This window comes from Quercus lobata, chromosome 7 (genome assembly GCF_001633185.2).
Source record: "Quercus lobata isolate SW786 chromosome 7, ValleyOak3.0 Primary Assembly, whole genome shotgun sequence".
In the NCBI taxonomy this organism is placed as follows: Eukaryota; Viridiplantae; Streptophyta; class Magnoliopsida; order Fagales; family Fagaceae; genus Quercus; species Quercus lobata.
The window spans coordinates 13,059,529-13,086,415 of record NC_044910.1 but is presented as its reverse complement, the minus strand read 5'-3'; the positions used below and the strand labels follow the sequence as shown (position 1 = coordinate 13,086,415).

At 34.4% G+C, this 26,887-nt stretch overlaps 2 protein-coding genes across 2 annotated transcripts; both read right to left on the bottom strand.

The window, feature by feature from the left end:
• Positions 1 to 775: 775 nt before the first annotated feature.
• LOC115951178 lies at positions 776 to 6,048 on the bottom strand. Its single transcript, XM_031068364.1, has 4 exons — positions 5,763 to 6,048; positions 3,231 to 3,406; positions 2,309 to 2,494; positions 776 to 2,166 (listed from the first exon to the last, which is right to left on the bottom strand). The coding sequence occupies exons 2-4, from the start codon at positions 3,388 to 3,390 to the stop codon at positions 941 to 943; spliced, it is 1,572 nt and encodes a 523-aa protein (XP_030924224.1). The 5' UTR covers positions 3,391 to 3,406; positions 5,763 to 6,048; the 3' UTR covers positions 776 to 940.
• A 9,446-nt stretch (positions 6,049 to 15,494) lies between these two features.
• On the bottom strand, positions 15,495 to 16,645 carry LOC115951617. The gene is made up of 3 exons (XM_031068786.1): positions 16,305 to 16,645; positions 15,819 to 16,260; positions 15,495 to 15,692 (listed from the first exon to the last, which is right to left on the bottom strand). Exons 1-3 carry the CDS (start codon positions 16,643 to 16,645, stop codon positions 15,495 to 15,497), a joined length of 981 nt encoding a protein of 326 aa, XP_030924646.1.
• Between the last annotated feature and the right edge of the window lie 10,242 nt (positions 16,646 to 26,887).

The window sequence follows — 26,887 nt, the reverse complement described above, 5'->3', positions numbered from 1 at the left end:
AGTGCATACACTTCAACCCAAATTCAAAATAACAAAATTTAACAAAAATAAAATAGTATAGTTCAACAAAAATATAATATCCTTGGAACTCGCTAGATGCTAAGTATCAATATTGAAAGAATTTGAGCAAACAGTAAACTAATCCTGACTATGACCACGATTATCATCCATAGATTCTTTGTTGATGTCAAAATTCATAACATCTTCCACAAGCTCATCCAATTTTATTTGTGCAAGTTCTATGCTAAAATATATATATATATATATATATATATTAGTAGTTCTAGGATCTAAAAGTTTCAATTTCTAATTATATCCCTTGTAAATTTTTGTAATTACTCACTTTGCTTTTTAAATTTAAAATATATGTTGGATATAAAAGGTATTTGACAAATCTAAAATAAAATAAATATTTATTTGTTATACAAGTTAAACGGGTTGTGTTAAGTGGGTCATTTCGGGTTGACACAAATAAATTGGCGTGTCAAACGTGTCTATTGCGGGTTACACGGGTTGACCCGCTTATGCCATGTTTCTTATCGTGTCGCTTTCGGGTTGACCTGTTTATGACCCAAACCCATTAAGGCCCAACCCTAACCCGAAAAAACCCGTGTTGGGTTCGTGTCGTGTTCGCGGGTTGGGTCAAACATTGACACCCCTATATATATATATATATATATTAGAATACTCAGCTGGAGTCACATAACAAATACTGTAATACATAAAAGGTGACAGATTTAATACATAGATTGCATCTAGTTTGCATCTAGTTCGAAATAATAGAAACTAGCCAAGTATTCAAAAGTTCAAAACAAGGCCATATGAGCATTCTTTCAAGTATCAACTTCATCTTTTCTTTAAAAAATAAAAATAAACTTAAATTAAGTTTTCCATTATCAACCTTAGAGCTCCAACTTGAATTAGAAATCGAAGTTCCTAGCTACTTCTTCAGCAACCCATGTCCAGCAGACCTGCAATGGTATTGTTGCAATTTGGATTGAACTTTGCGTTTCTCCTCCTTTAGTTCCTCCACTGTTTTTGAAATGCGTTGCAACTGACACTCCTCATTTTCAATCTCACACTCCAGCATTCGTAATTCAGCTTGCAACTTCAACCTTTCAAGCTTCTTATTATCAAGAGATGTCTTCTTTGATTTGAGCAATTCAGTGGAATTTGCTAAATCAGTTTTCAGATCTTTGTAGTAAGGAATGTTATCCACAATAATCTCCCTAATTTCATCATGATGGTCACGAAGCCATTCTACATCCAGCCTTGCAGCATCAGCCAAAACTATGACATCATTAACAGAAGCTAGATGGTGCTTCTTGAGATTACTAAATGGTATTTCCTGCAGATCATGAACAACTGTGCAAACTTTCTCCAGTAAGTAACTAATCATCTTTGGAGACTCGAGCCTACAATTTCTAGCAATGTCACCATACTTCTCAATTATGGCAAGAAGAGTCGGAGCACACTCAGCACTCACACAATATGAACCCACTTGTTCAAGTGTGTTATCTGCCGAGCTTGTTGCATCAGAGCTAATGTCATAGAAGGCGCTTGTCATGTGAAAAAGCGATGGAGCCAAACTCTTACAGCTCACGTGATCTGGACTGTATGTACCCATTCCTTCATTATCTCCTTCAAGAGCAGTGTCCAGGGAAACAACAGCTGCATCTCGGACATCTTGTTCTGAAGGCGTGATGGTTAAAATGGCAGCAGCATTGGCACCGGCACCATCAGCAGTCTCCTCAGGAATGTGTGTCTCAAATGTTTTTTCCAGGGCACCTTTAAGCTCTTGGTTTGCCAATGTTATACTTCTTTCTCCTGCAACATCTACACAGATGTCATCTGAGCTCGAGGATTCTAAAGAGGTACTTGAATTTTCAAAATGTGATGCATTAATGCCATTGCAGCTAAAATAATCACCGTGTCCATCGTTATATCCTCGAGGGTCATTATCAGGGGATACAACTTCTGCACCATGGACATTTTGCTCAGAAGCCATTGATGTAAACATGGCAGGAGAATTCTCACAAGCTTCTGTAACAATGTTCCTAGAAGTTTGCACTTCAATATCTTTTCTGGTGACACCTGCTTGTTCATCGTCTATTGCACCTTCTGCTTCTTTATTTCCTTGAATTTCTTTGTCAGGAGAAATAGTTTCTGCATCACAGAAATTCCGTTCGTAGAAACAATTCAAATAAAGAAGCAAAGATAGCTCATGTTTAAGTAGAGCAAAAACACGCTCCAAAAAAAAAAAAAAATAAAAAAAAGAAACAAGAAAGAAAAAAGCAAGACACATTACCCTGATTCAATGTGGCAGCATTCGAACCCCTTGGTGAAACAGCTCTCTCCCCAAGGAATGTTAGGGAATTGTTGCTATGCATATTTCTTCTCTTCCGCTTACTCAACACCTTTGGGGTCAAACTGGTTTCACTTCCTTTACGCATTGGCAATTTGATCTTCAGCCCCTTCATTTCTGCCTGGTTGTCTATATATTTCCAAATTTAAATAGTCAAAACAAGTAGGATTCTTGGAAAGAAAAACACAAACAAGTCAAGTTACATGGTCAAGGCAAAGTGTCTAGCTTAGGGTGAGATACTTTCCAAGTAGAATTCTTGGAGAGAAAGAGATATGTACACAAGCAAAAAGATTTGTTTAAGAGACAAGTATAAATAAGTTGAAGTAACCTTCAAATGATGCACTGAATTGAATTTGGGGCCTAGTCATTTTAGGTTTATAGTTATTACCAAACTATAAGATTGCAGATGAAAAACGTTCCAGTTCTGAGTTAAAACCCAAGAAGAAAAGATGGGAAAGTGAGGGGAAATAGTTAAAATTTTCCTGGAAATTTATTATTTATTCTACAACACACAATCCCGTTAACAGTTTTGTGTCTTCGCTATTCATATACAGCAAGAGACTAATGATCAGGCCTTGGACAGAGGGGGGGTAATTTTTAAAATTTTTTTTTTTTGAGTGATAGAGGGAGTGATTGTTAACTATACTGAATTACAAACAACTCATTTTTGTAATATTATTATTATTATTATTATGCTCACATCCAAAGTTGAAACTTCTACCCTGATATGCTTAACAGTTAAAAACTATCATTCAAACAAGCAGAAGGCTCCCTAATTAATTATTGTTTCATCCAACAAAATACAAATTTTGTCTTTATTGGAGTTTCAGACCCAAGTGCAGAATGTTGGAGGAAGAAGGATCACCTGAATCTGCCTCACTGTCCTTCCATATATTTTTTGATTTTTCTTTTTCACGATTTATTGATTGTATACGTGCACTTCTCCGGGATGGGATAGAACTCCAGTTTGCACGCCTAGATACTTTTGGACTTATCATATACTCTTCACCAGAGCTTTCCTGCATTTGTTGCAAGTGATGACTGGGAACAATAAAACAACAACAACAACAAAAAAAGAATATAAGTAACAGGCAATTCCATAATAAGAATGAACAGGAGGTGTTGGAGGAAGGACTAACGAACTAATTACAGTGGTATACCTACACCCTGCACAGACACTTACTATATTAAAATACATATGTGTTGATAGCCTTTCGCAAAAATCCCCTTTCTTTCTATCTACTAAATACAATGTTTTTCAGGCCAAACAATAACAAGGTATAACAAGATGGAATAATCTAAGTTGCTTACCTTCAATAAGTGCATCAGGTCTTTCAAAGGGATTTGGCAAGCGTTTGATATACATAGAATGCTTAATGAGTATGCTTTGAATTGTGCTTCAAACAAGATAATTTTTTTTTTTAATTCCAATGATATTGTTTAATATTTTGAAAAAAATGTCCTTCCAAAATTTTTACATTAGCTACAAGTCCATCTCCTTTAAGATTGCAGGAGGAAACACAATAGAGCAATGCAGTTCTGTGAAATGATATTAATTGGGCGTTATGCAACTTAATAATGCATTGCAGCAACCTGATATCTGAGTAAATCCAAGATTTGGAGTATCTGTTGTTGTAATTACATTTAGACAAACTATGGCCTAAAAACAACAAAAAACAAGTAAGCACAGTATATTGTACTCTGTCATCATACTAAGCCACACAATGGGGGTTACTCCTCACCCTCCCCATATCCCTTCCCTATAATGACAATATCTATTAATCATTAAACAAATAGCTTAAAAATCTTCAGCCAAAAATAAGATCTAGAGCAAGAAAGGAAAAAAAAAAAAAAAATCCCTGAATAGCAACTGAAATTAAGGGATGGAAAATTAAAAGATGCAATAGTATAATAGAAAGTTTTTTTGTTATTGTAAATTAAAACAGTTTATGATTTCACCACTTCCATCTTAAACACTTTCCCAAATCTTCCATATTAAACACTCTTTCATTCCTCAAGATAGTTCTTGGGGTTGGAGTCTTGGAGAGCTATTCTTAAACTTCAAGAGGAGGCAAGGAAGCCTTTGAGCTATGAAATTGGTGATGGCAGCAAATTTATTCTTTGGCATGATTCATGACATCCTGATGGAGTACCACTTACAGAAATATGGGTACAGCTGTACAGGGTCATATACGAGGCTGCCAGCATCTATGAAGCTAGAGTTAGCTCAGTCCTTAAAAATAAACTATGGTCCTGGAATCCTATCAGATCAGATAGTTGGTGAGCATTCACGGGAAGCTGCACCTTGTTGTTTTGAAGGAAGATGATAGAGCACTATGGGCCAATTCCTACAAATTTGATTTTTCTGGCAAATAAAGCAGAGTGGTGGCAGTTAGTGTGGTTTAAGTTAAGCCATTCCTAGACACTCCTTTGCTGGATGGATGGCTATTCTTGATAATCTTCCAACCAAAGCTAGGATGCTGCAATGGGGATTTTCAGTAAATGGTTTATGTGTTTACTACTTTACTGCAAGTCTAGCCTTGAGTCTAGAGAGCATTTTGATGAACCTAGGTACATGCTACTCCTCTATCTCTAAATAATATTTTACATTTTCTTTTTGATTGCCTCTTAATAATGGTCCATTTGTAAACAAGGTTAGCATAATTTTTTACACATAACCTTTGTTAATCCTATCTATTACAAAAATGTATTTCAGAGTGAAAATAAATAGTGTTTTGTTGGAAAATTAAAATCTTGAGAAAGGTGGAAGCTTTTTTTATTTTTTTATTTTCTTTGAAACGAGTGTATTTTCAAGTGAACCTATATTAAGCACAGTATATATTGCATCATTGACACCATGTAAATGCTCAAAATAATGAATAGTTTACATGGCGTCAATAATGCAAGAATGAAAGATAATTATGTTAGTCCTCAAAACTGTAAATTACCAACCAAAAGAAGAAGAAGAAGAAGAAGAAGAAGAAAGGTAATGTACACATACCATATTCACATCAAATCATTTAGCTCTGTTTGGTGATTGAGAAAACTCAGCAAGAACAAAGAAAGTTACAAGACATAAAATTTAAAGTTGTCTTATGTCTTCTGGGATTTATAAGGGGCAAAAAAAATTCCCCATATCAACAGATCCGAAATATTTGGAACCCCAATATGAAAGGTTTTTCCTTTCTTTGGTTTCAAGTAACAAAACAATCTAGACATACCCAACTAAAAGATTTCCTTCCTTTTCCTTTCCTTTTCCAAAATTTTAAAGCAACCCAAACCATCAGAAGTTCATACACATCAGACATCACACACACACACATGTATATGCAAGAGAATGAACAGAAACAGTGGAAACAGAAGTGAAACAAGAAAAGATTGAATTTTTTTCTCTTACTGGCTTTGTCTTCCTAGTGTCCCCTTTGACCAGTACCATACACGGTTTGCTAAACCAGAGAGAGTGAGTGTGAGGGAGTAGTTTTACAAGAGAAGAAAGTTTGTCTCTTTGGTTTAGAATGTGTGAATTCTGTGTATGGGACTTCTTTTTTATTTGGGTCTCAGAAAAAAGCTTCTCATGTGGTTTGAATGAGGAAATAACAGCCAATGAGTACAGGGCATTTGTTATGCCAAGTAGCACAAGGGGTACTCTATCTCTCTCTGAGTCTGAGATTTTGATTCTTACTGATTTTTTTTTTTAATGAAAGCTATTCTTAACGTTAAGCATTTCAATTTTATCCCACTTTTTTTGCCTATTTGTTATATGAAATTACTGAATTCTCAAAAAAAGAAAAGAAAATGAAAACCAAAGTTTTTTTTTTTTTTCGGGTTCTTTCTATAGATAGAAGTTGATGAAGACAGTCATCTTCTACAAAGCTTGCCATGCCAGCACAGTTTTGGAATGAATTTTCTGCTGAAAGGCCACGCCCTTGACACGCGGAAAGAAAAGGTGGAGATTTTAAGGGTCTTTTTGTATTTGTCTCTGGTTTTTGCATGGTGGGAGGGTTTAACTTTTTTTTTTTTTTTTTGTGATTAGACCAAGACACCAATCAGTTTTTGATGTAGGCGGGGATTGAACCCCAGATCTCTTATACAACTATTAGAGACTCTACCAGTTGAGCTAACTGAAATCTACATTTTTTTTTTGAGAGAGAGTTTCAACTTATGACGTCCGCTCCTGATAATAGCTATTTATCATTAGACCAAGACATCAATCAATTTTTGGTGTAGGTAGGGATTGAATTCCAGATCTCTTATTCAACCATTAGAGACTCTACCAGTTGAACTAACTGGAACCCATAGTGATCATTGAAGTTTGAACTGCAGTTATTTGAGGAAAATAATAAATAAATAAATAATGCATTAATTTCCAGCAAGTTTATATATATACTTTTATTTTTCTAGACTAATTTTTAATTTTGTAGGTAAGAGCAAAGTATAAAGATAATTATTATTTCTAATTCCATTGTGAAATGTTTCATGTAATACTTACACTTTTGTATCAGATGCCCACATTTTATATATGATGTGAAAGATAGTCGACATTGTTGAATGTGAAAGTGTAAACAACCAAAACTCATCATTAAAATAATTAGCCTAAACCTTTTATTTCAAAAATCATTTATAAGAATGAGATAAGATTGATGAGCTTTATCTCTCCCTCCCCTACTATTTATTAGTATTATTTGTTATTATATATTCCTTTAGGGTTGTTTTTTTTTTTTTTTTTCCCTTCAAATATCATAAGATTTGAATCTATGATTCTATTATTAATAATATATTCTTCTATATATATATATATATATATTATTTAGATTAAATTTAAACCCTCGTTCTTTATTCACTAGATTTATTTGAACTAATGGAAACCCATTGAGAAAAGATTTTACTATTCTGATATGCAAAACTATATTAGTTAAAAAAAAATTGCGGGATTAAAAAGAGTGATAGTGTTTCAAAACCATCAAAGTGTTTCATTTTCATAACTAGAGTCCATTTGGGAACAGCTTATTTAGTTGAAACTAAAAACTTTTTGTTGAAAGTATTGTAAATAAAACTAAAAGGTAGCTAAAATAGTACAGAAAGACCCAATCAAAATGTTTCATTTTTATACTTGGAGTCCGTTTTAGAATAGCTTATTTAGTTGAAACTGAAAACTTTTTGCTAAAAGTATTGTGAATAAAGCTAAAAGGTAGCTGAAATAATACAGGGGGCTAAAGTTGCAAATAAAAACACTCATCAAGAAGAAAAGAAAGTGGGACTATTTGCCAAAATGGACAGAACTAGTTTTATTGCGAGCCAAAATTGTTTTGCAGACCTTATAATTAGTACACAATATATCCTCACAAATAACTTGCCCAGGTCCCATGCAATACCAAGTAACCTACTTTGAGTACAAGAACCAATGACTCATACAAAGTCAAATGGCCCTCTTGAAAATATTCCAATAGAAGGGTTACACAAGAAATCCTGTGGTTATTTTCCGGAATTGTTATCTATAGAACCCAACAACTTAATTGTATCCTAGAGAAAAATTTGTAATAACCCTTTAGCAACAATAGTGTGGGGGCAAATATTTTTTAAGGATAACAATTTTGTGTCTCCAAGTTATCTTTTCTATTTGTCTTTTGTGTTATCCTTGTTCTTCCTTTATTACTTTGTGTATTATTCCCAACAGTCTTAGACAATATTCCCTACGATGGAAGGAACAAGTGATGTTTCAGCACTGAAGATGTTGAATCATGAGTTGGTGAAATTGGATCGCTTTGATGGAACCAATTTCTCTTGGTGGAAAGACAAGGTGATATTCCCATCCATTTGAAACAACTCCAATCATTCAGGAGAGACATGTGAATCTTGTTGATCTTAAGGATTCCTTCATTCTTAGCTGTTTTGAAGGACGTGGCTGGGATAAACTCCTTGGTGAACTCTCCAGAGTCTGTGAACCTTTGATTAGAGAGTTCTATGTAAATGCATTACTCAAAGAGGTTCACATAGAATGCTGGGTTAGAGGACGTGCATTCTGACATGAAGGACATTGATGATATACTTGGACTTGAAGAACAAGATCATGAAGGGTTCATTCCGTTCATGGACAGAATGGTCTCTCTAGAATCTATGCAACTCCGCATTGGTGGCTATAGGAAAGGAAGATGCCTCAACACAACCTCCTTTCCTTTGGATTTGAGATGCCTTGCCTATATCATGATGTTCAACTTGTATCTGGTAAGGAAGTTGTCAACCATCAACCATGCTAGAGCCATATTCCTCATGGAGCTTCGTGAGAAAATCTACATTGACATTGGTGCACACTTGTACAACATCATTGTCGAAGCCACAAAGACAACCGCAAGGTCAAAGCTTGTTGTTCCAAGTCTTATAATGAGGATTCTTCATGAAAATGGTGTGGAGACTCCACAAAACATAAGCCTAATGACTCCATCTCCTTTCTTTAACACTCAAACAATCCTAGGAAGTAGGATTCAAATTCCTGGAGATGAACAAGCTGAAGAGCCTGAAAAGGCACCTCTTGTTGATACAAAGACTGAAGCGGAAGGACAACAACTTACTCCAAGACATGGTGGTGGTCGAGGTAGGAGTGGAGCATCATCGTCTTCATCAGCTTCTCCCGATGCTTTTCAGATCATACTTGAGAGGATTGATGGCCTTCGGGATGTAGCAATTGAACACTCCAACAGCTTTATAGCTATCCAGGACCAAATTAACTTGTTGGCTACCGAGTTTGATAGCTTTACTCACCAACCTTAGCCCTTTGGCCATTTTGGTCAAAAAGGGGGAGTAGTATTGGGTAGCTCTTGATGGGGTGCTTATTTTGAAGGGGAGAACATGGCATTAGTTTTCATAGCACTTATGGTTTTTACAGTTTTTATGGTTTTCATAGCACCTTAATTTAGTACTCTATTGGTTTTAGTACTTTGGTTTTAAAAGATATTTTGTGTTATGAATACTTGGATGTTTTAGCTATTTTGACTATGCTTATTATGTACCTTTGCTTATGTAGCTTAGTACTTTTAGTTAATATTTTGCATTTTCTTTAGTACTCTTGTGCCCTTGTTGGATCTTGTATCCTTGATGCAATTGCTTTAGTGTTCTTGTATCGGTTGGGTGTTGGGCATGAAAATGATATTTTGCATTGAGCTTACTTGCTTGTATGTCCAGAAGTTCATTCATCGTGTGAATGTTCATTGTAGCCAATATTTATAGTGATTGTCCTTGTATGGTCAAGTTATGTTTCATTGTCATATTCATACTTGCTTGATTGTATTGTGCTTGCTCCATATGCATTCTAAGTTTTCCACTTACAATGAACTTAATGAGTGCATTTTATAATATTTTTTTCAAGAGACTTGTTTGTATGATTCAAGAGCTTCACAGATCTAGAATTAGGTGTGAGTGAGTTTTGGCAACTATTTCCAACTCATATTTTTAAGTCTAGAGTCTATTTTAGGATTTTGTCACAGAATAGCCAAAGGGAGAGATTGTAAAGTTGATTTTATTCAACTATGTGTTGGCTTTATTCCTTGCCAAATTTGCTTGTAATTCAACATTTAAAAACCCTGTGTTTAGGTGGGAATAATATAAGGGTTGTGTGTGAGAGAGTGTGAAGAATTGATCAAGTGTGTGCATCAAGAGGCAACTCGCAAGTGGTGACTTGCCAGAATCTAGAACACGTGTGGAGCATGTAGAAAGTTGAAGGGTCAGGACAGCTGGATCACTACAGGACAAAAAGTAAAGTCTAGCCTTTATATTAACTAGTGACTAGAACTTGCGACTCATCCCAGTCATGAAGTGACTCACCAATGCACCCTGTTTTGCTGAAAACTAATTTTTCACATTCCATCTCATACCCTATTGGATGTTCACTTGGTGTGAAAAACACTAGTGAATGTTTAGACCCCCAATCTCAAAAATACCAACATAAGCTTATATTCAAACAATGTATATGCGGAATGATAAATAAAAGCTATACCCAAACAATTAAACTACTTTAAACCATAATTTAATCACAACACAAGATAACACCAGCATGTGTTCTTGAAGAAGAAACTGAAGAACTCGACGAAAAACTTCTCCGCCGCCTTCCAAGCGGTAAAATAATCGACTAGAAATTAGTTGGGATATATGAATAGCAATAAACCCTCTAAGCCTAATCTACCTGATGAACCTAAGCCCTCCAAGCTTCTTGCTCTAATAGGGTTAAGCCTAACCTTGTCTTTTGTAGCTTACTGGATCTCGCAATAAACCCATTGCATCAACCAAATGAATTGGTCCTCTTTAAACTCCTTCCCAAGCACCAAATAACCTTTTCACTTATATGAATATGGTGAGGTAAGGATTTCGCTAAAGCTCCTTTCAAGGGTATGTCAATGGAAATAGTGAGAGTAGAGAAATTTAAAGAATCAAAAGTATAAGATTGTGGATTGATGATGCCGAAAAACCACCAGTAAGCTGCACAGTCCTCACATACTCGGAACAACACCTGCACAACACAAAAAGAGAAGACCTCACGAGAGCACCGGAGTGGCGCCGGCCAAATATCCTCCGAAGGTCAAGTTAGAATTTCTCACAACTTTAGAATGCCAAAGCGGGTAAATTATGCGTACCTTGATTTGTAAGGTTCTTGGGTTTTTATAGTGGTAGGGGATCGACCTCCTTTCCTTGGGCTAGAAGTCTTTTCCTTATAGGAGTCTTCATAAGCGTATTTGGCGAAACCCTTTCCTTGTAGGAGTCCTTTTGGGTAGCACTAAACGTGAAACGCAAAATATTTCCTTATATATGTAAACGTGGGGACCAAGCTAAGCTACGTCAGGGTCGTCAGCTCCACCTAATCCCCTCAACTTTCTTGTTGTCAGCTACCCGTACCTTTTACCTAAGGTCATCCCATCAGCTATGAGGCGCGCTACATGGCCTCTTTAACGTCGTCGTTTTCCAATGAATCCTAACGGGCTTAATTGGACTACCATTTTATACCTTATCAAGGGAGAGTACTATTATTGTAATTTTTCCCCTTATCATGAATGAATCGATCTTGTTGTTCTCTAGGGTTTATCTCTCAAAATTCTCTCTAGAATCTCTCTACATTTTTTGCGTATAAGGGTATTTATAGTAGGGTATGAAAAGGAATGTGAAAAGTCATTTTTCTGCAAAACAAGAGGCTTTGGCGAGTGACTCGCACCTGGGATGAGTCACGAGTTCCAGTCGCCAAGAAACAGAATGGCTAGACTGTACTTTTTGTCCTGTAGTAATCACCTATATTAACCCTTCAACTTCCTGCATGCTTCACACATGTGACACTTCTGGCGAGTCACCACTCGCAAGTTAGTCACGAGAATGCTCTTGAATGCATATACTTGATCAATTCTTCACAGTCTCTCGCACACAACCTTTACATTATTCCCACCTAAATACAGAGTTTCTAATTTGGTGTTTAACTTATGACTATATTTTTTATTTTGATACTTCTTTTTCTTATTTTATTTTTTATTTCTCTCTCGAAAAAGGTGATTACTCTCTCTCTCTCTCTCGCTCTTTATATATATATATATATATATATATATATATTATTTATTCTTTTTTGATGAATCATTGTATTTTTGTATATAATACTATTTTGAGTTAATACGATTTGGTAGTGTGCTTGATTTTTTAAATTTTCTGTCACAAGTCTTCTCTCTCCCTCTTTTAGCTTTTGTTTGATTTTTTTTTTTTTTTTTGACATAATACTTAGTTATTTTAGAAGTGAGCTTTTGAATTTATATCAAAATACAATGTTGGCTATGTATTTGAATGTATTTATCAACTATTAAAATTAAACCTCCCAAGATGAATACGTATAGAAAATATTTTAAGGGGAAATTACAGTAAACCCACTTGTGGTTTGTCCCATTTTCACGTTACCTACCTGTGATTTAAAACTTAACACTTTGCCCACCTGAACTTCAATCCGTTTGCTCTTCGTTACCCACCTCACCCTCAGACGATAGAAAAACAACCTCTTATTAAAAATCAGAACTTAACATTGATAAAAAACACAAACCATTGAATCTTTTCCTCACGAGCTCTAGAAACACGAAAAACCCTTGTATTGAGTTGGGGTTTTGATTTTTCTAATCGTGGTGCATAACACTTTCATGTGAGGGTGAGGTTTTGACTTTGGGTTGTCTTGAGGCATTGAATATTCGAAGATACATCATCACCAGGTACAAAATTTCTATTTTATATGGGTTGGGGTTTCAACTTTTGATGGTAGTTTTGATTCATAGGAAACTTGATTCATGTGAAGTTGATAAGCGATGCCTTCTTCGAGTGGAAATTACTTAGGTTCAAGTGGGCATATGTGTACATATGAGACTTATGTGTTGAGAACAAGTTTGACAGTGGATAATTTTGGGAGAAGGTTTGTGGGTTGTAGCCGATATAAGGAAAGTATAGTTTTTACTTAATCTAGTTGACTTAAGTGAGTTTGGAATGTGATGTGTTCAATTTAATTTATGAACAGGTTGGTCCCAAGTGCCCTTTCTTTTAATGGATTAATAATCTCACTTATATGCATGAGAATGAAGCTGCCCCTTTGTTGCAACAAAAGCTGCATTTACTGTAGAGTGAGTTGCAACTTGCAAATGAAAGGGAAAAAGCAGCTACCTAAATAGCAGCAGAAACTACCCAAATGGTAGGAATTACTCAAGAAAGGGCAGCAAAAGCCACTAAGAGGGAGAGAAAGTTTCAAGTTTCTGTTAAAGCCAAGGAGATAGCAATGAGAGCTTTAGAGCAAGAGAGAAAGTGCAGAATTGCACTAATTCTGTCATGGTTTTTTTTTTTTTTTTTGGTTATGTTGTTTTCATGTTTTGGCTCAAGTGAGAATGTTGGAATGATGAAATTGAGTCTACCTAGTGGGTTGTAAAGTATAGGCAAGTCCTCAATTGTATTGTAATAAAAATATGTAAGATGGTAGATGCTGTTGGCTTGAAACCACTTAATAATATAAGCTTTTTAAAGATAAAGTGTTATTTATGTTAAATGTTGTTGGTGTTTTTGTTTAAAGTGAATTGGTAACTTGTGACTTGTTGTTTTGTTGGATGCTGTGAGCTGTGTAGGTTTGTGCATAAAGTGCATTGCGTGAAGATAACTGTGTTGAAAGTGAATTGTTTAAAGTGCATTGTGCAAAGTGTTTATGTTGAAAGTACATGACAACCATCTTTCAACTTGCAAGCAAAGACAACAAATGCACACATAAACTTGCTATTCAACATATAAGATACTCCAATAAATGCACATATAAGATACTCCAAGAAAAGACAACAAATGCACACATAAACTTGCCATTCAAAAGTGACTGTTATATTCAATACATACACACATAAACAAACCTATATATATTCAACTGCAATAATCAACCACATAACAACAACTAGTCAAAATAATAATTTTGAACATCTGCCATTAAGTTGGGAAATTGTATACACATTTAAGGTGGCATTGAATAGTCTTTCATCAACAATCAGTAAATATAGGGCATTTGGTACATCAACAACCAAAATAGTTGCACCTGCCCTTATTTACAAAACTTACAAAAATACAAATAAATCCCAACAGTGTTTTAACAGCATATATAATCAACAATTATCTGCCCTGCCATTGTCTACAAATTACATATAACCCTAACACTACATAACACAAAACCATATTGCCCTAACACTACATATACATAACAACAATATTGTCTTGATATAGGCTTCATTTATTGCCCCTGCCCCTACCTCTCCCACCACAGCTGACCTTTCCACCTCTTGTTTTACATTTCTATGTCCTAGCTGCATTACCCCTTCCTTTCAAAGCAGCTCCTCTGGTAGCAGGTGGTCTTGTGGGCTACAAAGTACAAGAATTCACATGTTAGCTACCAGTATCACAGTTTTATGAATAAAACATCAAACATAAAACTACAGTACCTGTGATAATGGTGCTCTAGTGTCCCATGTTTCTGCAGGGGTGTGTGGTGTTGTCTAGCTTGAAGAGAACCAATGAGCTCATCTAACTGTACCTGAAGTCTGAAGAGTTCCACTGACTTGGTTATTGTGACTATGGAGTCTGAGCTGGTGGCTGTGACCCTGCTGTCTAGTTGGATGAGGCCATAATGTAAGCCTGATGTGTTGGTAGGGGCTGAGATGATGCTAAGGATTGAGATGAGGATAGGGCTTAGGATGCAGATTGGGCCTGTGATGAAAATGGGGCTTGGAATCTTTGTCTGCATATAGAAGGCTTTCCACTTGCCTGCAACCAAATATGAGCATGTTTACAGTGTCAGTTATTGGCATTTTGCATATGATAAAAAAAATTTGTATAAATTTACAGATTTCTCTTTCTACAATCTCTTCCTTCTCTCCTATGGCGTCTCACCAGTGACATTGGCCTTGCATCCCCTTGCATTATTCCCTTTCTTTTGACACATTCCACACCTCATTGGCTTGTTTGCTCTAGACACCTTATATGGGTTCCTTGGCTCATCAGCATTTCTCTTCCACTTTATGGGTGGTCTGCCTAATGGCTTATAGATAGTAGGTGCAACAGGCTTAGGTTGGCCATTTGAGATCTACTCAGATTGGCTAGGCATGGGTGTCTTGTATGTCTCCACAAAAGCATCCTTGTAGTAGCATGGATGGGTGTAATCCTCTAGTTTCTTACAATTAACAAAAATGCTACAACTCCATGCTTGTAAAGGATTCTTGTCAAGTCCCATACTCTACAACTGCATGTCCTCCCTACCAAGTCCACCACATGCCTTTCCCTCTCATTGTCAACTTCATACACAAACCTCCCAGATGGCATTACACAAAAGTTCTTAGACTCTAATTTCAACTTCTCCAATTTGTCCTGTATGCTTGGACACAACTTGCCACCATACTTTTCTACGCCAATCTTCTTTATATACATCTTACTTATAAACCTAACTCTAATCCACTCTAGCATCGATAATATTGGATATTGGCTTGTCTCTAGCCTTTACAATCATAGAGTTAAAACTCTCACTCAGATTGTTTACCAGACAATCTATCAAAGCCCTTGGAAAAAAGTGGGATTTGGACCACTATCCAGGCTCTATATCTACAAGGTACTTTCAAGTTTCTTCATCCAAACTCTTAAGATGCTCCATCCTCCTATCAAAATCTCTGATTGATGTTGTGCTAGCACACCTCCACAATACACTCTTCAACTCCATGCTTTTGTGGTTAACTTTGAAGTTGTTGTATATATGTTTCACACAATACCTGTGTTCTACAATTGGGAATGGAGTCTCCATTGTAAGCAAAAGGCCCTAAGTATTGCAAGCAAGTAAGCATTCAATATCAGTAAGTAAGTATGTAAGCATTCAAGTAAGCAACTATACAAGTAAGCATTCAAGTAAGTAATGAAGTCATAAACATGAGCTAGATGATAATACCTTCTGCCTGTCACTGATGAATACTAGATTAAGATCCTCTGGCTCGCCAATGTCATCTGCAAACTGCTCCAAGAACCAAATCCAGCTGTCCTTGTTCTCTTGCTCAACCACATCCATTGCCACTGGGAATATATTGTCATTTTCATCCTTGGCAGTGACAGACAATAATTTCCCACCAAACCTACCCTTCAAGTGGCATTCATCCAACCCAACAAAGGGTCTACAACCACCTAGAAAGCTAACTTTCTGAGCATTGTACCTAATGTACATCCTTTTAAACTTGGGTTCTGCATTCTCATTTTCTATCTCTGTTTGCAGTATCACCTTGCTTCCTACATCTGTCCTCCTTATCATTTCTGCATAATCTCTAAGTAAGCCATACAGAGCCTCTTCATTCCCAATGATCAAACCTTTAGTTGCCTTCCTTGATCTATACATACACCTGAGACCTCCCAGTTAGGATTCTTACTAAAATCCTCCAAATACCTATTTGCCACATAAACTGATGTAACTTGCCCATTTTGAAATGTTAAGGGGTAGGTACACTTAGGATTAAGTGTCTTGATTTCAAATATGCAATCTCCAGTCACCATTAAGGCATAACACCTCCATCCACAGTTGTTCTTACAATGTACATAAATCTTTTTCTTCTCATTCAACTTCCACTTGATATCAATGTGATGCTGAATCACATACTCCCTTAAAGCCTTCCTAAAAACCTTGGAGTGTGGAAACTTCATCCCTTTTACCAACTGAACATTTGTCATATCAGTCCTCTCATTGAATTTTGGGTTGTCAGACCTCTGCTCATCATCAGAACCATCCATACTTGCAATATTATCCTTTAAAGCTAGTTCAGCCCACTCTTCATCTAAATCTATGTTTGGAGGTGGAACATTGCTTGGCTAAGGTGTATCTGTGTTTGGCTAAGGTGTATTAGTGTTTGGCTGAGGTGTATCAGTGGTTGGTTGAGGTGGAACAGTATTAGGCTCGGATGGAACTCTGTGAGGTGGAGAAGACTCACCAAAAATATCATCAACAAAGTTTTCTCCTTCCAGACCTTCATTCAAACAATCAAACTCCTCCTCTACCCCCATACTAGGATCACCCCCTATAGCAGCCCCTGTAGCAGCTCCTACACCAACTCCTGCACAACCCCTGCCCCCCCTGTAGCAGCCCCTGCACCACCCCCTGCATCAACCCCTTGACCAACACCATCAGGAACTTCAACTGCAAGTGGAGCTTGACCACTCTCCACATACAATATGATGGTGTCTCTTGGCCCTCCCTCATTAAGCTTACACATGAACACCACATCCTTATCATCTTCTATGAGCCTCAAGTCTTGCTCTAAGTTACCCCCAGGAGCTAAATAATGAACCCTAGATGGTTCATCAATCTCCAATTCTCACATATACCTTCTATTTCAAAATAACTAAGCCTATCAAGATCCCTATACACTATTTCAACTTTCCCACCAAAGTATTCTAAACTTGGGTTCCACAGAAAAGTACCCCATAATGAACCTCAAATTTCACTTCCTTATCATCCATCTGCAATAACAAATAACCATTTGATATGTACACAATTAACAATTAAAGAATTGTAAACAACAAACACATAAAAAGTAAACATTTGTATGTTTCTGTTTTGTTTTTGGGATGCAACACACACATTAGAGGGACCACATTTTCTGATTCGCTTTTGTTTCTGTTTTACTAATAAGCACATGCAAACACTAAAATTTAAACCTAACAGAAGCTTGGGTCTACGGTGAGACATAATGACCACGACAAACAAAATGGCCATAAACAAACACAAATCCAAACAATAGGTGGTCACATTTTTCATAAACATCAACAAACACAGCCAATATTTTCATTTCGTTACATGTAACATTGACCATTGACTGATTACTCAAAAAACTATAGAACAACCACAAGCCCAAATTAAAAACCCAAATAGTGACTGATTTCTTACCAAGATTTTCGCCCCTCGAACAACCCGTTGCTCGTCTAGGTTTATACTTGCAGCATGATTTCAATATCAGATACAGAATGGGATTTTTCGTGTTTCTAGGGCTTGTGAGGAAAAGATTCAATGGTTCGTGTTTTTATTCGTGTTATATTTTGATTTTTAATAAAATGGTGTTTTTCTAACGTTTGAGGGTGAGGTGGGTAACGAAAAGCAAACGGATTGAAGTTCAAGTGGGCAAAGTGTTAAAGTTTTAAACCACGGATAGGCAAAGTGAAAACAGGCCAAACCACAGGTGAGTTTACTATAATTTCCCTATATTTTAATTTTAACTTTTCATTGATTTATTATTTAGTTATAACATCAAAATTAATGTAAATGAATATGTAAAGTTAAAACTGTCTAAGAATTTTTAGAGCCAATATATTTATATATTAAATATTGTCAAAAAATTAAAAGTAAAAAATAAATAATAAAAGAATAATAATGTGGCCAATGATGTGACGGATGAGAAGGCTCAACAAGAGCGTAGTAACAAAAATACGATATAAAGATCCAGTTAAAGACAATTAAATCTTAATAAATAAAAGTGTATGTAGTCAAAAAATAATTTTAATCATGTTCTCTTTCTGTTTTTATACATATTATTTTCTTTCATTTCGATAGGTGAAGTGTTCAATTTTAGATATAAAGTCTGCTTTTTTCCTACATATTATTTTAAATATTAAATTTATAATATGGTATAGTCTCTTAGGAATGTCTAAGAAATATGCAATTCCTATCTCATGTATCTATATTAGTAAATAAAACTCAATCAATAGTTCGAAACTAGTCCTACAATAAGGAAAATTATAAATATAGTAATCTATTTTTAAGAGAATGAAAATTTTGAATAAAATATTTGAAACCCAAATAGTTTAGTTGTACAAGAAAAACAAATTAGGAAAATATAACGAACGATAACATAATTTATCAAAATATGGACTGCCTAAAAAATGAATAATATCAATCAAATAAATCCAAATAATAAAATGAAGATATATTTTTTGAGATAGATAAATGAAAAATTATTTTAAATATTATTTTCCACAAAATTTATAAAAAAAATTTTATTTAATATCATAACTAAAATAAAATTATCTATTTCCATGCATCGCATGGGCCTGCGACTAATCTATATAATACTAAATGCTGAAACGTAGCAATTAATGTTGCTATGCTCACATTGAGCCATGTCAGCAACCATGTCATTACCATATTTTTTTCTTGAATTTCTCCCATAATTTTAAAATAATTTTTCTAAATTTTAAAATACTAAAAAAATGACAATAATTCTCAGCCTTCTCTCCAATATAAAGCCCAATCTTTATAGCCTTAATTCCACAATAAAGCTCAAGCCCAAGCCCAAGCCCAAGCTTGTCTCACGGTTTCAAATTCCCTTTCTGTCTCCTAACCTTTTGGTTTACTATGTTTCACGATTTCTGTCTCCCCACTTTTTAAACGGCAACCCTTCATCAGCGTTAAATTTTTAACGGTTTCAATTCCTCAACGACAACCCTTCAGCTTTTGCTAACGCTAGCTTGTAACAGCAGTCTCTCTGTCTTCCCTCCTTTGTCTCTTCCTCTCCTTAAAATATATTAATACTAACAAAAGGTGGATGATTCAGTTCAGGTATCTGTGCTCCATTCTTGTGACTGCCTCTTTCGTGCTGTGATATATAGATGATTGTTATGTTGATTTTTCTTTGTATTTGATTTTTTTTAAGATGTTGAATTTTTGATTGCGGGGTTTTTTAATTGGAGCTCTATCTCTTTTGTATTGTGGGTCATATATGGGTTAGTGTGATTCTGATTTCTTCGTGTAGTGCTGTTGTGTAGATACGCCAACTGGGTTTTTTAATTGGAGTTCTACCTCTTTTGTGTTGTGGGTCATATATGGGTTTATGTAGATATTGTTTAATGAGAGAGGCTGAATAGTTTGCAGACTTATTTCCCATATGATATGAGCGGTTGCCCCAAATTAATAAAAAGTGAATTAGAGTGGTCCAAAATTTCCCATATTCGATGTTTCAGTATTGACGCTATTAAAATTCGTCCCTAGCTGCGCAGGTTGGTCCAAGACAGATCCCGGCCATAAGTTTTCTCATATTGAATCAACCAAACAATTATCAAAGATTGCCAAATTCACTTTCAGTTTCTCTCTCTCTCTCTCTCTCTCTTAAATTTCCAGTTATACTTTAAGAAGTAATAATAAAATAGAATGTTCTGTTCTCTTCAGCTATAAATGATCGAAATTCAAGAGCTGCATGTGATGACAAACCAAAAAAGAGAAGCTCCAGATTTGTTTGCGCAATGGTAATACAAAAACAATGTGGTTAGTCCATCTTCTACTCTCTCTTTTCTTTTATAGATTTCTTAATTTTTTTCCCTGTTTATTTCCAAGTGTAATTCCCAAATTTTGAATGTGCCTGTAGGGTTATTTGATGATTATCCAATTGGGGAGTGGTGAGAAATTTTTTTACCTGCAAACAAGTTCAGGTATTTAAATTTCTCCTTCTGCCAAAGTCATTATTTTCTTTCTCAGCATAACACAATGCAAGACTTATGCAATGATATATTTCTCTAGCTTAGATTATTGGGAGAATTTATGTGAAACAATCTTGGACAATATTAAGGGTCTACTTAGATCCATAGGAAATTTTAGGAAACATATGCATAATTTTTCAGATCTAAAAAATTTTCATTTGCCCAAACTCAAACACTAAAAAAAAACCTCATACAGTCTAAGTTTCATAGACTACAAAAAATCCTTTTTTACAAATTCCTGATGCAATATGCTATTCTTGATATAAAGTATGCATAATAAAAGAACACCAAAATCAGCTTAAAATTATGCAGGGCAAGGATTCTATTATTATAAAGAAAACAAACTTTTCCTTATCCTAGCTGCCTTGACTAAGTTAAGTAGGAAGTATCATATTCTTTTTTCCTTTTCTTGTCTTGGATTTTTCCATTTTGCATGATAAGCAATGTCTATAATTTTGTTTATCAAAAGCAAAAAAAAAGAAAAAGAAAAAAAAAGTCTCTAATTTCATTGTTTTTCTATTTCATTTTTCCATCTACTCTACTTAATAGAGTGGAGAGTGGCCCCATTTATGATGACTCAATTCTTGATAGAGCCTTATGCAGGAATTGGAGTCTCAATTCTAATATCCCTTTAAGTCCAAGTAATGGAATGGATTGGATTCATCTGTATAGTTTTGTACAAGTGATTTTGCTGTAATTTGGGTTTTCATTTGTTGTAACAGTATCAGTCTTTGTGTTGTATATGGAGGTTGCAATTTGCAGCTTAAGCTGCAATATGCTATACAGAATGATGCAGAGCTTGCTCTGCTGTCTGGTTGTTTGGCTTACGCCAATGTTTTTTTTTTTTTTTTTTTTTGTTAGATAGGGATTAATTTAAAGATTTTGGGTTTATTTACATTGCATGCATTATGTGAGCCTAGATTTTTGGGTTGGGTCTTCTCCTGTGTGATTTCAATGACTATTTGTGTAGGTATGTGTAAGTATTTTCTGTCACTTTTGTGTGTAAGTATTAGGGTTGGGTCTTATCCTGTGTGATTTCAACGAACATGGAGTTTAAAAGTATAACTTTTTCTGTCATTTGTCAACCACTTTGTTTTATGGCCATTGAAATTGTTGTATAACTTAATATGGTCCTTTGAATTGAATCTGTTGTGGACCTATTTTTACGTGTAATTTAATAATTTTGTAGAATTTGAGTTTGATTCATTTCTATTTGTTTAAAAGATTCAGTTTTTGGAAATTCTGAGAATTGGGGTTTTATATATCAATTTTTTTTTTTTTGAGATGTGGATTTGTTTATAAATCAATTATAGGATGCTGGGTCTTGTATATTAATATTTGAATTGTTGTAATCTAAGACTTTTTAGGGATTTTTATAGGTTTGGTGTCATCGGGAAGATGGGTTTGATTGAATAAAGAAAGGGGCTATTTGGCACAATATATGTGAATTCATAAGATTTTAGCAATAATTATGTTTTGTTTGGTTTTTGAGATAAGGTTGGAATAGAAAATTAATTTGGGTTTTTTACTGTGGTTTGATTTTGATGGTCAATGTAACAGAACCTTGTGCTATTAGGGAGCTTGGTACAACTTTTCATTTTAGTCCTAGAGTGGTTGTATAGCTTGGGGATTGAAACAAAATAAGTAGTAAGATTAAAGATTTTGTTTTGTTTTTTTCCAAGCTTTTTTCTCATCAACCAGAGAGTTGTTGTAATTTGATTCAATGGACCACCTTATGCTGGTTGATGACACATTGGGCGATAGTTTGGATTTAGAAGTTGATGACTTAATTAAACTGTGACGACATAGTGGATAAAGATGTGAGTGATGAAGAGATTGAAGCAGAAGAATTGGAAAGGTGAATGTGGAAGGATCGTATCAAACTCAAGAGGCTTAAGGAAAGACAGAAGATTGCAGCCTAACAAGCTGCAGAGAAGCAGAAGCCCAAGCAGACCACTGAGATCAGGCTCGGAGGAAGTAGAGCATAGGATGGGATTCTCAAGTATATGCTAAAGTTGATGGAAGTTTGTAAAAACCAAGCAGACCACTGAGATCAAGGTCGGAGGAAGTAGAGCATAGGATGGGATTCTGAAGAATATGCTAAAGCTGATGGAAGTTTGCAAAGCTCTCAGCTTTGTCTTTGGTATAATTCCTAAGAAGGGTAAGCCAGTTAGTGGTGCTTCTGACAACATTAGAGCTTGGTGGAAAGAAAAGGTGTAGTTTGATAAGAATGGGCCAGCAGCCATAGCCAAGTATGAAGCGAAATGCCTTGCCATGAGTGAGGCAGAAAATAATTAGAATGGGAACTCTAAAAGCATTCTCCAAGACTTGCAAGATTCTACTCTTGGGTCACTTTTGTCTTCTTAAATGCAACACTATGACCCCCCTCAAAGGAAGTACTTGCTAGAAAAGGGAGCTCCGCCACCTTGGTGGCCAACTAGAAATGAAGATTGGTGGGTAAAGTTAGGGCTACCCCATGGTCAAAGACCTATTTATAAGAAGCCACATGATTTGAAGAAGATGATGAAGAAAGTTGGAGTATTAACATGCTGGATCTAAATAACACATGCTGCAATCTTATAAAAAAAAAGTTGTGCACATCACTTTCAAGGATTTTGCAATCACATGCTGCTAAATGCAAATTAAACTTGAAATGTCATATTTACATGTTTGCATGTACCAAAATAAAAATGTCACCTTAAGTTTGATTGCTCATATGAATATTTATTCTTGATGTGCTGCTACTTTAAAGTTTAAAGTAGTGAGAAGGGAATTTGAATTGTGCATGTCAATCTATAGAACAAATGGGGTTTGATGGATAGCTTAGTGATATTGTTATGTTCTGGTCTTTTGTAGGACGGTTGAATAATAAAAGTGATTGACTTTGCATGAATTGTAGAAGGATTCACATTTCTAAGATATTTCTGAATGCATTTTTTAAAAAAAAAACTATTTGCTTTGTCTTTGCCCATTAAACAATAAGTTAGATAAGAGTTGCACTTATCAAGTTAAAAAAAAGAAAAAGAAAAAAAAGATCAAGAGCTGTATATTGAGAAATTGATTCTTTCTATCTTTGATCTTAAAAAAAAAAGAATAAGATTCAATTCCAATTGCATTAACAAATTCTATTATTTTATATGGATTGTAAATAATATAAAATGTCTTTTTTAATGAATGTTTTATGAATTATTATTTATATTAGTTTAAAATATTATTGATTGATGATTATGAAAGGGGGTTTTTTATTTTTGCTTTGTTTTATGCTTTGTCAATGGGTATCATGACAACAATCTAAAATCGACCTACCTTTGCAAGTAGAAAATTTGAATGGAAAAACATTTGTCTTCCAAATATAATTAAATGAATATAATCTCAAGTTTGGATGGGAATTCTACATAGTTAAGAAAGTTTTTGACTTTGTTATAGAAACTGACAAACACATTTAAGCTTGAGAAGTGCATATATTTTTAATATAGCAAAATTACAAATTTGATATCTAACTTCTACATGTCGTAATACATTTCTCAACGTGTTTTATTGACGAGCTTATATTAGTGGTACTTCAAAAGAATGTAAGAACAACAAAGGAAGAAAGATACAAAAAGTACTTTAAAGTTGTCTTTCAATTTATTGGAAATTGAAATTTTAGCATTTATTGGATATTTGAGGATGTAGAGGATTAAAATCCTAATTTTAATTTTAATTTGATTTATATTTTCCATTTCGTGATTTTATGTTTCATATCAAGGATAGGAATCCTAATGTGAGATCAAAGATGAAGTTCTATATATAATCTATATGGTTCTCATAATTATTCAAACTATCTCAGCTTTGGTATGATTAAGTACTTCCACGTACATTATTGCTATCTGAAAAAGAATCAATGTTAAAATCAAATTGGAGTACCTCAGAACTTGTTAACTGGTCATGGTGAACATCCATAGGGTTTTCCCATAACCAGGAAGCAGATAGGTCCCTCATTTTCACCCTACTAATTCGAATAGCACCAGACGTATCACTGTATGTCACAATGATGTCAATATCCTGTATGAAATGTATAAAAATAAGCATCACTGCTATCTACTGAGAGAGGGGAAAAAACTCTATGAATTACCTGTTCATCTGGATAATTGCTGACTCCAGTAGCAGAAGCAGTATCTTGCACCTGCTTAGCAAAGATTTGCCCATACAATCAACAGATGTAAAAAAATTTAAAATGTAATTTTTTTTTTTTTACAGAGCTAATTATTCTAAAATCATAAAAGAGGATGAAGGTCTGTTTGAAGAAGATGATGAAGAAAGTTGGAGTATTAACATGCTGGATTTGAATGAATGCAATCACATGCTGCAATCTTATTAAAAAAAAAGTTGTGCACATCACTTTCAAGGATTCTGCAATCATATGCTACTGAATGCAAATTAAACTTGAAATTTCATATTTACATGTTTGTACGTACCAAATTAAAAATGTCGTCTTAAGTTTGATTGCTCATATAAATATTTATTCTTAATGTGCTACTACTTTAAAGTAGTGAGAAGGGAATTTGAATTGTGCATGTCAATCTATAGAACAAATGGGTTTTGATGGATAGCTTAGTGATATTGTTATGTTCTGGTCTTTTGTAGGACGGATGAATAATAAAACACTGCATAGTGATTGACTTTGCATGGATTGGAGAAGGATTCGCATTTCTAAGATATTTCTGAATGCATTTAAAAAAAAAAAAAACTATTTGCTTTGTCTTTTCCCATTAAACAATAAGTTAGATAAGAGTTGCACTTATCAAGTTAAAAAAAAAGGATAAAGAGCTGCATATTGAGAAATTGATTCTTTCTATCTTTGATCTTAAAAAAAGAATCAGATTCAATTCTGGTTGCATTAACAAATTCTATTATTTTATATGGATTGTAAATAATATAAAATGTCTTTTTTAATGAATGTTTTATGAATAATTATTTATATTAGTTTAAAATATTATTGATTGATGATTGTGAAAGGGGGTTTTTTATTTTTGCTTTGTTTTATGCTTTGTCAATGGGTATCATGACAACAATCTAAAATCAACCTACCTTTGCAAGTAAAAAATTTGAATGGAAAAACATTTGTTTTCCAAATATAATTGAATGAATATAATCTCAAGTTTGGATGGGAATTCTACATAGATAAGAAAGTTTTTGACTCTGTTATAGAAATTGACAAAAACATTTAGCTTGAGAAGTGCATTTTTTTTAATATAGCAAAATTACAAATTTAATATCTAACTTCTACATGACGTAGTACATTTCTCAACATGTTTTATTGAAAAACTTATATTAGTGGTACTTCAAATGAATGTAAGAACAACAAAGGAAGAAGATACAAAAAGTACTTTAAAGTTGTCTTTCAATTTATTGGAAATTGATATTTTAGCATTTATTAGATATTTGAGGATGCAGAGGATTGAAATCCTAATGTGGTCTGTACTCTGCTGTAGGAAGAGATGTTACTGAACGACCGTTGTAGAGAATTATTTGTAGCCAATTTTTTTTTTTTTGGCTGAAGATTATTTGTATCCATCTACTCCCTAAGGTAAATTCAACATATATATATATATATATATATATATATATATATATAATATAGGGCCTGTTTGGTACATATGTTTAAACAACAGTTTTCAATTTTTTTTAGACATACGTGGGTGAAAAAGTGTGTAAAAATACATGTAATGTTGTTTAAAAACTAAAAATATGTGTTTAAACTTGCGTACTAAATGGAGTTTAATAGCTTTAATCTATGAAGTTTCATACCCTACAAAGTAGAAACATTATTGAGATTCATCCTATGAACTTATCTTATTATATATTTGTTTGAACTTTGAACTCGTTACAAAAGATCCTCCTTACAACCCATTGAAGGTTTATCTCTCTATTGTTACTTCTACCTTACAAAATGCTTTTATACATTGGACATTTTAATATGAATAATGCTTTCATTGCTTTTTAATTATTACACTTAGTGTTAGCTCGAAGATATGGAAAGCAAGCAAGGTAATATGATTGTGAAATTGGATATGAGTAATGTTAATGATTGGATTAAATGAGATTTCTGTTTTTCAATCCCTACCTACATATATCATTAGTTGCTTCATGGTGACATTTGGATTGTGTAAAGATCTACAACGTATAATATGTTCATATTAGTGGGGGCAATAGCGCAAGATGAAAATCTCATTAATTGAATTAGTTGGGAGAAGGTTTGTAGGCCTAAGGAGTGTGGACAATTGGGTTTTTCGAGATATGGAAGGATTTAACACTTAAGATATGGAAGGACGAAAAAAAAAAAAAAAAAGATCTTCAAAGGGTTATTGGGTTATAGACAACCAAATAAAAATAAAATCGTAAAAATTTAGTTCACAATCATATTCTACATTCTATTTTTATATTATGATTGCAAGTCATTTTTGAGAGAGTGATAATGTCCCATAGAAGATGAGTAAATATATTTAGATGAAATGCGTGTCTTGTAGA